This window comes from Zea mays, chromosome 10 (genome assembly GCF_902167145.1).
Source record: "Zea mays cultivar B73 chromosome 10, Zm-B73-REFERENCE-NAM-5.0, whole genome shotgun sequence".
In the NCBI taxonomy this organism is placed as follows: Eukaryota; Viridiplantae; Streptophyta; class Magnoliopsida; order Poales; family Poaceae; genus Zea; species Zea mays.
In genome coordinates, this window is record NC_050105.1 from 140,409,224 (window position 1) to 140,425,006 (window position 15,783).

Sequence of the window (15,783 nt, forward strand, 5' to 3'; positions counted from 1 at the left end):
CTAAATTAGACTCATGCACTATTGTATTGTGCTACAACATTTGCAGGTATTGTTCACACTGGATTAGGGATGTCAACGGATTGGATTCGAATTAGATATTGTAAATATTCGACCGCAACTATATTGTGGTTGCAACCAATATCCGCCCGTGACCATATCCGTGGGTAGAAATTTATATCCATTCCATGTCCATCGGATTTCGGACGGGTTTCGGATATTCGTCTGATATGACAGACACAATCAATTTTCAACAATTCAATAGCACAATTAATCAAATTTCTTCTCAATTCATAACCATACACAATTTAAAACTTAATGAAATAATTATTATGGGCCTAAGGACTACGACCAGGAGCACTAGAGCTTGGAAGGGACAGCCACCGGCTAGCCACCAACTGTGTTGGGGCCTATGGGACTTGGAAGGGGCATTGGGCAAATACATGAAGCCAACAAGGCTAGGAGTAACCAACAATGGGGAATTGAGAGCATTAGGCGTGTGGTTCATAGAGTAAGAGTTTGCTGTGTAATTTGAGCTAGGCCACGAAAATAATCTATAGGTTAACCCACGAGTCAGATGTAATATCCTAATTTATGCCCATCTGACTTTGGATTGGATACAGATGTGACCTAGCGATAAAAAAATGTATCTATGTTCAAATTTGTCCGATCGGATACCCTATCTACGCTGGATCTAATTTAGGCACAATACCTGTATGGCCCGTTTTTCGGCGTGCGCGTGCTTAGAAGATACCGGTCATAACAATATATCATCGTTCGATTCGTTCCTATGGATCAACAAAACTTGAAGTAGGATTTTATCTAAAAGAACATACGTCATGCTTAGTTCCTACCGTTGCACTTGCAGTTCCCAAGGACAAAAAAAAGACACAGGGCCCTCTACCTCAGTTGAAACACTCTTGGTGTACTCTCCAATACAGGCACAAAGCATATAAAGAATCATAGGGTGACATTGTAGTTTCAGCAATTTTGTGCCAGCAAAGAATTGATGTCCTCCAAAATTATACAGCGGCAAGGGGGGAATAGCACATGCAACCAATTCTTCTTGTGGTATTTGGATAAACATTACTGTACATCTGCACAAAAGGGTAATTAATAGTAGCCATATTATACACTGCTCTTGTATATGCCTTGCTATACACTTTAAAGATAAAGTGATAGCAAAATAATAAGCAATCGACCAGTCTTTGCGAGTGTTCTTAAGTTTCTCTCAAGTCCTATTGTGCCTTCTCCATCTGGAACTGTATGAGATTCTCCTTCCACAAACTGTTCTCCAAGTACCTTTCATAGAATGTTACCTCACCTTCCAATTTCGCTGCTAGTGCCACCATGCTTCGTGTTCCATATCGTGCCTGAAATCAAGAAGAAAAATGGATATAATTTATTTCCAAACAGAATAATGGTAGCTACTGAAATACTGAACACCATGGTTTTTGCCTGTTCCTTTGCAGTGTCAATGAATATTGAGCTTAGCTTGTACTCCCACTCAGGGTCGTCGCCGGTGTCAGGCACCATAGATCTATCAGGTCTGGCAGTATCCATCATCAACTCTTCTACCATTTGTTTTAAAGAGGCTTCTGCATCATCGTGTATTGTCAAATACCTTTTGAAACTCTGTCCTAAGCGCATTGCCTGCACGGTGAGAAACGAATGCCACAAGTAAACCATGTTCGACAATTGTTTGATTTTAAATTATTGGAAGATACTTAGTCTGAAAATTACTTAAAAGAGTAGAAAATGATGGTATATGTACATCAATACTTAATAATAGGGACTAGGGAGCAGAGCACATATGAAGTGAACAAGACTAGGTTTACTTGATGAAACTAGAATATAGCCCATAGTGTTACATAAAACTTATGAAATCCAGAACTACTAAACCAACACGAAGAATAAACCTATGCAGCTAAATTGACCAAGTTATCTGCTCAGTTTCAGAGAAAGCAAAGATAATACACATAGACCCGTCATTTGACTCCAATAGATATCTTAGGCATCATTATAGGGTAGAACATAATTGTGCAAGTTCCATTATGGAATACTAGTTTCCATATATTAACTGCAGACGATCATGGACTTGTAACATCAATGAATAACATAAGAGCATTTACTGATGAAATAACCTAACAATCAACAATAAAAACCATCGAAGAATGGCATTAAGAAGGCAGAGCTAGCATGTCACAACAAAGTGCAAGGTACATGAGCATTCTGGTGTTTCACTAATAGGACTTTTCCATAATAAACTGATGGAAGATCAAATAGACCTGGACTGTCGAGACTACAGCCATGACCAAACAAGTATTGTGGCATTAGATTCTTCAAAGAACCAGAATCTCAACTTTGAAGTGTATTACAACTTCCAAAAATAATTGTGTTCCTAACATTCACAATATCTTTCTAAAATCCATGTATATCTTACACTCTTACCTTTGGCCAAGGGGAATTAATTGCAGCATTCGAAAGCACATGAAGCCCAGGAGCAACTGTTTGAATCACAGGATCGCCTCCGGGTCTATTAGAGATGTAAACCATGGTTCCTGAGTTCACATCAGCCAATATAAGGTTAAAGCCGTTGTACTGATCTGCTTCCTTTGCAATTTCTGTGGCATACTCCAATGGACAAAGGCTGCCCTACATTCAGAATAAATGTAGAGGATTTCTTAAACAGACAATGAAGCCATGGGGATAACATAAGCTGAAATAGAAGGCAGCAAAATGGACCACTCGGTATGTAATTCTAGAAAGCGTTTTACAAAGGCAAAGGCTAGTTTCTTTTATTACCAAAGACGAATGCTGGAACTTGACTGCGAACCGATCTAACATTAAACACAGCCATGCCTCTGCAGATGGTATTGTCAACACCTACATATTTGTACCAAGTTGCCTACTGGCACAGAACATTTTAAGCAGCGTTCTCTTCCTTGCAGCATATGCAGACTTGCAGAGCACGACCACACAGTAATCTAACTTCATCCTTCTATAATCATGCCATCATCACAAAGCTTACAAGGCCGAACCTGTAGAAACCTGACCGGGAGCTGTCCTCTGGTCTTGGCCCCGATCAGAGAGCTGGGTTCCCGCACGTTGGTCAGGAAGGCGAGCTTACCATCCCTCGTGCACCCCATCCACGTTCCCCCGCCGAGCTCGTCCCTGCCTCCAAGGATTTCCTTGGCTTCCTCCCCCGCCGCCCACCACTGCGCCGGCTGCGTCGGCCTGGACCGATTCGCGGGTGTACCGGCTTAGAGATTTAGAGAGAGAGAGAGATGGGGATGTGGAGATGGACGGCGAGGGGAGGGGCGCGCACCTGGAGTGATACTCGTCGCGATTGAACAGCAGAAGCAGGCGGTGCGTCGGGTGGCAGTGCCACGCCCATGCCGCGATGCACATAGCCGACCAGCGGTGATGGAGGTGGAAACGTCCTGAAGAGGATCGAAATATGGTTGGATCTATCTATGCGAGTATGCTACTGTATTTGCAGAAAGGTCCCTGAAAAATGTTAGTATTGAATACTCCCTCTATTCTCTTTTGCAAAATATAACTTGTTATGCGACAGCCAACTACTGTATTTGCAGAAAGGTCCCTGAAAAAAGTTAGTAATTTTGAATACTCCCTCTATTCTCTTTTACAAAATATAACTTGATATGACGCGGTTTTATAAAGTTATATTTGGCACAACTTCTTCACAGATTTAAACTACCAAACAGCTTCTATAGCAATTTATTTTATTCAGAATTATATAACCAGCTTATGGATTATATAAGCATCTAATAATCTGCTTATGGTTATTACAATCTAGGTATTTGTCAGCACCTTGGCGCCACAAAAGAAGCTTGAAGAGGCGGGCCGTGCAGGTGGAGAGGATGGAATGAATGGACCAGGAAGGAGCACTCGTGTACACAGGCCGAATGTGCGTGTTACGGGTCCAGAGTGGGTGACAGCTTAGCAAGGCCCAGAAAGGAGCGACTGTGTTCATGCGCTGGCAGCTGTGCAGAGAGTATTAAGTCTGTAAGCAGAGAGTTGATGGGGGTATCGAATAATTTATAACAGAATTCTACCTACTAAACTGCAGCTGCTTCTGTCCTCCATCTTGTTCTCCACGTCTTCTCTTCTTATGTGTGTGTTCTTGTGATCGATTGTTAACATTTGGTATCAGAGGGCTCGATCTTAGCCATTCCACTCTAGATCCTGCTCCACCCCACCATCACTTCACTCGTCTTCAGCGTCGACTCGGAGGTCGGAGCGATGGATATAAACACGAAATTGATCCTGGACGAAATGGAAAAGAAGTTCGCCGCCATGGATCAGAAATTGGAGATGAAGTTCTCTGAGTTGGCGGGGTCACGCGATCAGCGGATCAGTGTCCTGGAGGAGATGGGCGCGGAGCTGTCAGCTTGGAAACCCAAGGTCGACACCGCCTTGGATGATGTCAAGCTGGAGATCCGGAAACTGAACAAGTTGTGTGATCGTTCTTCGTTTGAAGGATTCGTGGAACCCGGGTTGCTGCAAAAACCCAGTGTTCCAGCGGGCCGGCTGCTTCTCGGATCAGATGCTGAAGGGTTTTCGGAGCATCGCGGAGATCGATCATCGAAAGACCAGGGCTTTGGATCTGTCCACACCTACATACCCGATGCAACTAAGGGTATGCCTCAGTTCTCGTTCCCACCTGTATCTCCTACTTTGTTGAAGACGGGTGAGTCTAGTTGTCGTTCTTTGGGGAAGTTACCCAAGTTGTCATTTCCTCTGTTTGATGGTGAGTATCCCCAGCTGTGGATTGCTCGATGTGAGGCATATTTTGTTATGTATGAAGTGGAATCTGAGGCGTGGGTGCGAATAGCGTCCATGTATTTTTCTCCTGCGGTGGGTTGCTGGTTTCAGGCATTGCAACGGAGATATGTTGAATTGTGTTGGCCTCTGTTTTGCAAATTGCTGTTGGACGGATTTGGCAAAGACCAACAGCAGTCCTTACTCCGCCACCTGTTTCGCATTCAACAAAAGGGCACATTATCTGAATATATTGCTCAGTTTTCCACTTTGATGGATCAATTATCTGCTTATGAAATTGTGTCTGATTCATTGTATTTCACGACCAGATTTATAGAAGGGTTACAGGATGATGTGCGGGCGGTGGTGATGATCCAGAGACCTGGTGATTTGGATACAACCTGTATCCTTGCCTTGTTGCAGGAAGAGGTCTCTGAACCTATGAGGCGCCGCGAGATGCCCAAGTTGAGTCAGGGTAATTGGTCGAAATCTGATTCTAAAGGACCCTTTCCATTGCCACCTCCACCCCAGGTTGGGCGCTCTATTCCAACAGTACCTGACCGCCGACTAGTGGCTCAACCCAAAACCATGGAAGAACGCATGTCAGCTTTGCGTGCGTACAGAAGGGTTAAAGGATTATGTGAATGTTGTGCGGAGAAGTGGTACCGAGGGCACACTTGTAGCACTATTGTTCAGTTGCAAGCAATGCAGGAGGTTTGGGAGTGACTTCCTGAGGAGGAAACATCATCCCCAACTCATTCGAAGACTTCTCCAGAAGAGCAGTTGTTCTCTGTTACTTTGTCTGCAGCCGTGTTGGATGACAAAACAAAAGGTGTTTTGCTGTTGGATGGTAGGATGCAGAATGTGCCAGTGTCCATACTGATTGATTCTGGAAGCACACATTCCTTTGTCAGTCAACTTTTGCTTGCTAAGTTAAAGTCAGTATCACTTATAAAGACTGGGGTGTCGGTTAAAGTGGCCAATGGGGGTGTTATGAAGTGTTCTACAACATGGCCTCAAGCGGAATGGTGCATTCAGGGTTTATGGTTTCAACATGAACTGAAAGTGTTGCCCATTCACACTTATGATCTGATCTTGGGCATGGATTGGTTAGAGATTCATAGTCCTATGAAGGTGCACTGGCGTTATAAGTGGCTTTCCATTACTTATCAGGAGTCTTCAGTCATGTTGTATGGATCGGGTTCTAGCCACTGGGATGATTTATTGATTCATGTTGCTTCGGTTGACCATAATGAAAGGGAAACTCCAGTTTCAGCATTGTCACCTGATATTGCAGCATTGTTGGATCAGTTCCCTCAGGTGGTTTCAGCTCCTGCAACATTACCACCCCCTCACCCCTGTGATCATGCAATTCCACTGGTGGCGGGAGCTAAACCTGTGAGTGTGAGACCCTACAGATACCCACCGGCATTGAAGGATGAAATTGAACGTCAGGTCAACTCTATGTTGCAACAAGGTATCATTCGACCTAGTTCATCCTCTTTCAGTTCACCTGCGTTGTTGGTTCGCAAGAAGGATGGATCCTATCGATTTTGTGTGGATTACCATTATCTAAATGCACTGACCCTCAAGAGCAAGTTTCCCATTCCCATTTTTGACCAATTAATGGATGAACTGGCTGGAGCTAGCTAGTTTTCTACATTGGACCTCATCTCAGGTTATCATCAAGTTAGGTTACAGCCTGGAGAGGAGTTTAAAACAGCATTTCAAACTCATATAGGGCAATTTGAATTTGTGGTCATGCCTTTTGGGTTGTGTGGAGCACCTGGAACATTTCAAGGGGCCATGAATGTTACTCTTTCTCCTTTATTGAGGAGATGTGTATTGGTCTTCTTCGATGATATTTTAGTTTATAACAAGTCGTGGGAGGATCATTTGGATCATTTGCAATAGGTTTTGCAGTTACTGCGGCAAGATCAATGGCACCTTAAACTTTCCAAATGTCAGTTTGCCAGGAGAACCATTTCCTACTTGGGACATATTATCAGTGAAGCTGGAGTAGCTACCGATGCTACTAAGGTGGAAGCTGTAAGAGATTGGCCAAGTCCCACCAGTGTTAAAGAGTTGAGAAGTTTCTTGGGGTTGGCTGGCTATTACAGAAAGTTTGTCAGACACTTTGCTGTGATCACCAAGCCCTTGACTGAGTTGTTGTGCAAGGGAGTCCTATTTGTATGGACCTGTGGTCATGAAGCTTCATTCCTTGATGTCAAGATGTACAGCTCCTGTTCTAGCCCTACCTGATTTCAGTAAAACTTTCTGCATAGAAACAGATGCGTGTAAGAATGGTGTGGGTGTTGTTCTTCTACAGGAAGGCCATCCCTTAGCTTTCATTAGTAAAGCTTTGGGACCTAAGACACAGGGCCTATCTACCTATGAGAAAGAGTATCTCGCTATATTGGTAGCTGTGGAGCAGTGGAGGCCCTATTTGTTGCATGCTAAATTTGTGATATTCACAGACCAAAAGAGCCTAGTTCATTTGAATGACTAGAGGTTGCATACCCATTGGCAGCAAAGAGTATTTACTAAATTGTTGGGGCTGCAGTACAAGGTCATCTACAAACAAAGGGTTCATAATAGGGTGGCTGATGCCTTGTCTAGAAGGGCTCATGGAGAGGTGATATGTTCTTCATTGTCTATGGTCCAACCTAAGTGGTGTCAAGACATTTGTGATGGTTATCAACAAGATGAAGCAGCCCAAACTCTGATTACTAAGCTATCAGCTAACAGCACATCTGTAAGGGTTGCTTAGGTACAAAGGCAGGATATGGCTGGGTACCAATTCTGCAATGCATAACAAAGTGTTAGTAGCCTTGCACAATTCACCGTTAGGGGGTCACTCGGGTTTCCCAGTGACATATCAGAAAGTGAAACAACTGTTTGCGTGGCCGGGTTTAAAGAAATATGTGCAGCAATTTGTTCAAACCTGTTCAGTCTGCCAATAGGCAAAACCTGATCGTAGTCCATACCCGGGGCTCCTACAACCGTTACCGGTTCCGGCTGGGGCCTGGCAGACTATAAGCATGGATTTTGTGGAGGGGTTACCTCTTTCTAGGGGCAGGAATTGTGTCATGGTCATCGTGGATAAGTTCTCAAAATTCAGTCATTTCATACCTTTGAAACATCAATTTACAGTTGCATCGGTGGCCCAGGTGTTCATGCAGGAAGTCTACCGGCTCCATGGACTTCCCCTTGCTATAGTGTCAGATCGCAATCGGATCTTTACCAGCCAGTTTTGGAAGACTTTGTTTCAGTTAGCTGGAGTATCCTTAAACATGAGCAGTGCATATCATCCTCAATCAGACGGGCAAACCGAGCGGGTTAATCAATGCATGGAGACCTATTTGCGTTGTTTTGTCGGTGCTTGTCCACATAAGTGGGTTCAGTGGATCTATTTGGCCGAATATTGGTATAATGTCAGTTGGCACTCAGTTGTGAGTATGTCTCCTTTCCAACTGTTGTATGGATATCAGCCTTGGCATTTTGGTGTTGATTTGCAAGATGCCTGTCCAGTGGTTTCCCTTCAGGAGTGGCTGTCTGAAAAGAGGGTTATGACACAGTTGGTGCAACAACATCTCGCAAGGGCTCAACTTCGCATGAAGGGTCAAGCTGACAAGAAACGTTCGGAGCGTAGTTTTGTGGTGGGTGATCGGGTTTTTCTGAAATTGCAACCCTATGTTCAGTCATCGCTTGCTCCTCGCGCCAACCAAAAGTTAGCCTTCTAGTTTGTCGTTACCCTGAATCAGGGGTACCCCTTACTACAGTGTGAAGGTGCGGACTCCATGCGGCTGCCTTTAGCCACGTGGTAAACAGCGCCTGATCCTGCCACGTGGGCAGCACCGGGGCCGCCACGTGGCCGGAGGAGACAATATACTCCATGGTGTTAACAGTGGGTCCGGACCCCCACGGGAAAGTGCCGGACCCCTGGATACACAGCCCGAACCTCCGGGCAGGGTCCAGGACCTCCGCGAGTACAGACTGGACCCCTAAGATGGGTCCCGGACCTCCCTGTGTGGGGCCCAGGTCACTCACAACAAGGTCCCGGGATTCTAGGAGAAGGAGTACCCGGACCTTAATCAAGGCCAGGCGGGGGTCCGGAGCCAACACGTGTCCGGACCATATTGCGTACGCCTCTGCTCCCCGCTCAGGCGGAGACCCGATGCTGCCACGTGGCCAGCTGCCTGTGACATAAGCCTACGGGCGGTGCCGGACGTAAGGCCTCTGGGTCGCGCGCATTTATTGCGGGTGAGGCGCGCCGCCTGTCAAACTGGCAGGTGATGTGCCGCCTCAGCATTAAATGTGCCATGTCTACTCTGCTGACAATCGATGTGCTGCCTCAGCATTAAATGTGCACTGTCCACTCTGCTGACGGGCGGCGTCCAGACCATCCTGCAGGCGGTGTGCCCGTCCACTCCGGTGGCGGATAGTACGCCCGTGTTGCGGCATACGCTGTGCTCATCATCACTCGTACGTAACCAGGGAAGCTTCCACTACACGCCAATACTACGCAGACCGCGGATATCAGGGCGCAAGAAGATTGCACTGGGACTAGCATTAGTTGCTCCAAGTATTACATCTGTTATGTCCTTGGGCCCGTATGTCGGGGCTTAGCACCCTTGTACATGCCCCCCTTGAGCTATAAAAGGGGAGGCACACAACGTTACAAGGCTCAGACACACTTACACGCAGCTCAGGCTCACAAGTACATACAAGCTCTCAAGCTCAATACATCACACAGTGGAGTAGGGTATTACGCTCTGGTGGCCCGAACCACTCTAAACCCTTGTGTATTCTTGTGTTCGTTCATTGCTTACCAGAGAAGCAAAACTCTTAGGCCCCTCCTCATCTTAGAATTTAGGGCGGGTGCATTCCGCCACCCGGCCGAAGATTTCCTCTCCGACATTTGGCACGCCAGGTAGGGGGCTAGGCTTTAGGTTTCTGCTTGTTTTCTGGCTCAGCATGATGGTGCAAATCGTTGAGCACCGCGCCGAGACTTTGGAGGATTTCCTAGTGGAGGAGGAAGCTGCTTCTTCCACGCCACGGGTTCCCAACCGCCCAGTGCCGGGCACTGCTGCTGTGCACGATGCGCAGTAGCATACAACTGCGCAGACATCTCGGACCCTGTCGAGGGCAGCTCCAGGGGCGTTGTCTGCGGCCAGGGAGTTGCTTCGCCACCCTCCAAGCTCCACGGCTTCACCGGGGGCCATGAAGCAGTGGCGTGACGACGTCGACCGACTGCTCGGCATGGCACACTTCGGCTCGACCAGGTCTAGGCCGCGGTCATCCCAGCGACAACGTCTATGCGCTCACCTTCGGTGAGGGGTGCACAGACCGACGACCTCTGGGCAGAGCTCAACCACAGACGTGCGGGAGAGGTGTGAATCATCTAGGCCCCTTTGGTAATGTTTTGGCAATTAATGACAACTGCTTGTGGACTAACGATTCTTGGAGAAATAAGAATGCAGGGTTGGACCACATAGAACAGGAAATGTTGAAGAATCATACGCATTGGTTGTGGATCAAATGAAGGGAAAGGTATAATATAGGTTTCACTTTTGCCGGTCTTGAGGAGTTTAGAGAAGATACCTGACCGGATTAGTAGGCTAGATAGCCGTACTATTAAGAGGGGTCAATGACTCAGATCTGTGTAAAACTTAGTGCCTCATAGAGCATCAAGTAGTTGCATTTGCATGAGGACTAACAGCGCTTCTCATTTCGTGAGTTAAAAGTTCATTCAAAAAAACATGTTTGAAAGTTGCGAAGTCATGGTCGCGCGGACTGTCCGGCCCTTGGGGGCGGACCGTCCGCGATCCTCCAGAGGGGTCCGAAGTCTGACAAATTGTGTGGACACTTTGTTCTATTGCACTGCGGACCGTCCGGGCCTTAGGGCCGGACCGTCCGCAGTCATGACCAGAGAAGGGTGGCTTCGGGTCTGTCCCTGATTTATAGGCGGACGGTCCGCCTGTAAGGGGCGGACGGTCCGCAAGTGTAAAACTCGTTTTTGGACAGGGACTGTGTGTTTTTATAGATTTGTACTACGGACTGTCCGGGGGACAAGTCCGGACAGTACTGTCTCAGGTCGCGGACCGTCCGGGATTTATAGCCGGACGGTCCGCGTGTGTTAACCTCTTTTGATCCGAGACTCGGGTGTTTCATTCTGCCAGGTCGCGGACGGTCCGGCCTTGAAGGGCGGACTGTCCGGACCCACCTTTTGAGTCAACTCTGACATGTTTTCAAACGGTCTTTATAGCCGTTATATGTACGGCGGACCGTCCGGCCCTAGGGCGCGGACGGTCCGCGTGTGCGCGGACTGCCACCTTTTTGCACATAACGGTTGGTTTTAGATGGGGGACTATAAATAGAAGGGTAGCTCGTGTGAGAGAACTCTCTTGGCCATTCCTTGCACACATTGAGCTCATTTGTGATCCTCCAACTCACTCTCTCACACTCTTTGCTTGAGATTGCATTCTAGTGAGAGATTGAGGGTTCCTAGTGCATTTGCATCATTTGGTGATTCTTGAGGCACTAGGTGGTACACCGAGCAAGCGTCGTTGGCTGTTACTCTTGGAGGTTGCCGCCTCCTAGACGGCTCGGGTGATTGTCTCCGTCGAGCTCTCCAAGAAGATTGTGGAGAAGCCGCGGTGTGGATTGTGAGGGGTTCGCGCCTACCTCGCCGGAGCGGCAAAGGTGACATTAGTGGAATCGAGGTATTGAGTGATTTCTTGTCCACTTGGCTCAAAGATCAAGTCGTGTCTTGATAGAGGAGCAAGTGAGAGCTTGAAGTCCACCTCAATGTGGATTAGGGGTGATCAGCAAATCACCGATACTACGGGATAAATTTCGGTGTCTATTTCTTCTAGCATTACTTATTGCCTTGCAATTGATTAGTGCTTTGCTTATTGTCCTTCAAGTATTCAATCTCCGTAGTTGTCTTTCATACATTGTTTACTTATTGACACTAGATAATTTATTCCACTTGTTGTATTGACTAAATTTATTTAGTATTGTTGTTTTTAGTCAAAACCGTCTATTCACCCCCCCTCTAGCCGGTGTCCTAGATCCTACAAGTGGTATCAGAGCCAAGGACTCCATTGTTTGTGGATCTAATCATCCCGGAGTGGGACAAAATGGCTAGTAACAACAATGTGCACATTGGGAAGCCACCGCACTTTGATGGAAACAATTATGATTATTGGAAAATAAGAATGTCAATGCATCTTAGAGCAATGGGTGGAAAAATTTGGCCAATTGTTAGGGATGGATTTGTTGTGTTGAAGGAAGATGAACCATCCGTTAGTGATAATGAGAATATTCTCACAAATGATCAAGCTATGAATGTCTTTTATGATGCTCTTGATATAAATGAGTTCAATCGTATCAAGAATCTCACAACCGCTCATGAGATTTGGATAAAACTAATGGAAATTCATGAAGGAACCACAATTGTGAAGAGTGCCAAACTATATGTGTGCAAAGGGAAGTTTGAGCAATTTATTATGAAAGAAGATGAGAGTGTATCCAATATGTTCAATCGGTTGAATGAGATAGTAAATGAACTCAAAGGACTTGGTTTTAATGTACCGGATGTGGATTTCACACACAAGTTCCTTAGATCACTTCCGGAGAAATATGAGACTATTGTGACAATGCTAGTAAGGAGTGATCTATCTACAACTTCTCCAACCGAAGTATTGGGAGAAATTCTCACTCAAGATATATTTAAGAAATCACAAGCCGATGCTTTAAGTTTGGCAAAGAAGGTGAAAAATGAATCTATTGCTCTCAAAGCCAAGGCATCAAAGGCAATTGAAAAAGAAGATAGCAATGATGAAGAAAATGAAAGTGAGAGTGATGGTGACATGGCTTTATTTGTAAGGAAATTCAATAAATTCATGAAGATGAAAAGAGGTCAACCTAGAAGAGGTCAAACATCTAGAAGAAATGCTTTCAATGATAGAAAATGTTGAGTGTGGGGAACCCGGTCACATTGCCATGAATTGCCCAAGCAAGAAGAAGAAGGGCAAAGATGAAAGTGACAAGAAGAAAAAGAAATACTATAACAAGAAGAAAGATGGCAAAGCCTACTTAGTTGAATGGGACTCGGATGATAGCTTGGATGATGATGATGATGATGACACCTCATCCAAGCTTAATGCCGGAATTGCCATCAAGGAAGCTCCCTCACTCTTCTCATCCCCCCATTGTCTCATGGCAAAGGGAGATGCTAAGGTAAAAATCATCACCGATTTAAATGATATAAAAGATGATGATGATATCGATGATGTTGATGATGATGGCTATTCATATGATGATCTTGTTAGAATGTTAGGTGAGGCCGATGACTACATGCACAAAGAAAAAGAAAAATTCAAGACCTTGAAGGAATTGTATAAAAAACTCCAAGTGTCTTTTGAGGAGCTCAAGACCTCTCACAATGACCTCAAAGAAAATTGTGAGAAGCTTGCGGATGCTCAAAAATCATCTATTGTGCATGAAGTTGAGGTGGTCACTAAGGATGTTGGAGTCACTTGTGACTTACTTGATAGTCTTACAAGTGAACCACTACCTACTAACTCTATTTGTGATAAATGCAAAATTTCTCTCAATGATAACATTGCTCTTGATGAATCAAAAATTATTGTTGAGAATGAAGTGTTAGTAGATAGAATAAATACTCTAACTCATGACCTAGAAAAGGCATATGGTGGTAAGACTAAATTGGATTTCATATTGGGAAGTCAACGATGCTCTCTTAACCGTGAAGGTCTTGGATATGTTCCCAAGAAAGGAAAGAATGCTTTTGTAAAGCAAAAGACATTGTTTGTGAAAGAATGTGACAAAGTGTGTCATAAGTGTCACAAAAAGGGACATGTTAAGAAAAATTGTCCCAAGTTCAAACATGTATCCTCCATTGTTTTGAGCATTGTTATGTTCTTTCTCATAATGCAAAAGGTGTTCATGCTAAATTTGTTGGTACTTCAATTGTTGGAAACAAAAAGAAAGCTATTTGGGTACCAAAGACCTTGGTCACTAACATCCGAGGACCCAAGCAAGTTTGGGTACCTAAAAGAGATTGATTTCCTTTTGTAGGTAAACTACAAGGCGGGAGGGAATCATTGGGTGTTGGATAGTGGATGTACTCAACACATGACCGGGGATATGAAAATGTTTACCCAAATGAGTGAGGAAGATTGCTCAAATTATGATAGTATCACATTTGGAGATAATCGTAAAGGAAAGGTTAAAGGTTTGGGTAAAATTGCTATCTCAAATGATCATTCTATATCAAATGTGCTATTGGTTGAGTCTTTGAATTTTAATCTACTTTCCGTAGCTCAATTATGTGATTTAGGATTTTGTTGCAATTTCACGGTTGAAGATGTTATTATCTCTAGTGTTGATGGTAGCAATCTTAAGTTTAAAGGTTTTAGACATGAAAATCTTTATCTTGTTGATTTCTCATCTAATGAGGCAAAGCTCACAACTTGCCTATTTTCAAAAGCTTCACTAGGTTGGTTATGGCATAGAAGACTTGGTCATGTTGGGATGAAGCAACTCAATCGGTTAACCAAGCATGACTTAGTTCGAGGCTTAAAAGATGTGAAGTTTGAAAAGAACAAATTGTGTAGCTCTTGTCAAGCCGGTAAGCAAGTGGCAAACACTCATCCAAATAAAAGTCAAATGTCCACTCATCGACCTTTGGAATTACTTCACATGGATTTATTTGGGCCCACATCTTTTGTAAGTATTGGCGGTAATTCTTATTGTCTTGTGATTGTGGATGACTATTCAAGATTTACTTGGGTTTATTTTCTACGAGACAAATCCAATGTGTTTGAAACATTCAAGTCATTTGCTATATTGGCTCAAAATCAATTTGATTTCGACATCAAAAAGGTTAGAAGTGATAATGGGTCGGAATTCAAAAATGCAAGAATTGATCAATATTGTGATGACAAGGGTATCAAACATGAATTCTCTTCCAAATATACCCTGGAACAAAATGGTATTGTTGAAAGAAAGAATAGAACTCTTATTGATATGGCAAGGTCTATGTTAGCGGAATATAATATATCGGATTCTTATTGGGCCGAGGCTATAAATACCGCTTGTCATTCATCAAATAGACTATATTGTCACAAGCTCTTGAAGAAAACTCCATATGAATTGCTCATTGGTAGAAAGCCAAATATCTCATATTTTAGGGTATTCGGTTGCAAATGTTATATTTTGAGAAAGGGGAGCCGGCTTTCTAAATTTGAGAAGAAATGTGATGAGGGTTTTCTTCTTGGATATTCATCAAATAGTAAGGCTTATAGAGTCTTCAACAAAACTCATGGTATTATTGAGGAAGCATATGATGTTGAGTTCGATGAAACAAATGGGTCTCAAGATGAGAGTGATAATCTCAATGATGTTGGGGGGACTCAATTGATAAATGCAATGAAAACAATGGCCATTGGTGAAATAAAACCAAAGGAAGATGATGATGAAGATAGTGTGGTTGTCATTCCTTCATCCTCAACTATAAATGAGGAAAATCACCAAAGCCAACAACTTAATGAAACCATGGATACTCATGATCAAGGTACTTCAAGACCTTCGGTTCCTCCAAATGCTTCATCAAGCAATTATCAAACGGTATCAAGAATTCATCATTCCATTGTGAAGGATCACCCGGTTGATCAAATTGTGGGTGATATTAGTAAGGGTGTTCAAACTCGCTCTCGCATAGCTTCGTTTTGTGAGCATTTCTCTTTTGTATCTTGTATGGAACCTAACCGTGTAGATGAAGCTCTACTTGATGTTGATTGGGTGAATGCAATGCATGAAGAATTAAATAACTTCGCTCGAAATGAAGTTTGGGAGCTTGTTGAGAGACCAAAGAACCACAATGTTATTGGTACAAAATGGGTGTTTCGCAACAAGCACAATGAAGATGGTGTGGTAGTAAGAAACAAGGCAAGATTAGTTGCACAAGGA

The 15,783-nt window shown here is 44.2% G+C and overlaps 1 protein-coding gene across 4 annotated transcripts; it reads right to left on the minus strand.

Annotated features, from left to right (window-relative positions):
* Nucleotides 1–951: 951 nt before the first annotated feature.
* LOC100282377 (Ser/Thr-rich protein T10 in DGCR region) lies at nucleotides 952–3,464 on the minus strand. Of its 4 annotated transcripts, none has more exons than NM_001412108.1 (5): nucleotides 3,326–3,464; nucleotides 3,039–3,224; nucleotides 2,449–2,652; nucleotides 1,456–1,650; nucleotides 952–1,370 (listed from the first exon to the last, which is right to left on the minus strand). In NM_001412108.1, exons 1-5 carry the CDS (start codon nucleotides 3,392–3,394, stop codon nucleotides 1,236–1,238), a joined length of 789 nt encoding a protein of 262 aa, NP_001399037.1. In that variant the 5' UTR covers nucleotides 3,395–3,464; the 3' UTR covers nucleotides 952–1,235. The 4 variants fall into 4 exon arrangements, with proteins under 4 accessions (NP_001399037.1, NP_001148760.2, NP_001399036.1 ...); NM_001155288.2 differs by having other exon boundaries at nucleotides 3,039–3,234; NM_001412107.1 differs by lacking the exon at nucleotides 3,039–3,224.
* Nucleotides 3,465–15,783: the final 12,319 nt, after the last annotated feature.

Excerpts from the sequence above, each read along its gene's own strand:
- LOC100282377 (XM_008663714.4), bottom strand. The coding sequence starts at position 3,408 with ATGTGCATCGCGGCATGGGCGTGGCACTGCCACCCGACGCACCGCCTG. Across the intron at positions 3,235-3,325 it reads CGCGACGAGTATCACTCCAG|GCCGACGCAGCCGGCGCAGT; the intron begins GTGCGCGCCCCT and ends GAATCGGTCCAG. Across the intron at positions 2,653-3,038 it reads TCCCGGTCAGGTTTCTACAG|GGCAGCCTTTGTCCATTGGA; the intron begins GTTCGGCCTTGT and ends TTCTGAATGTAG.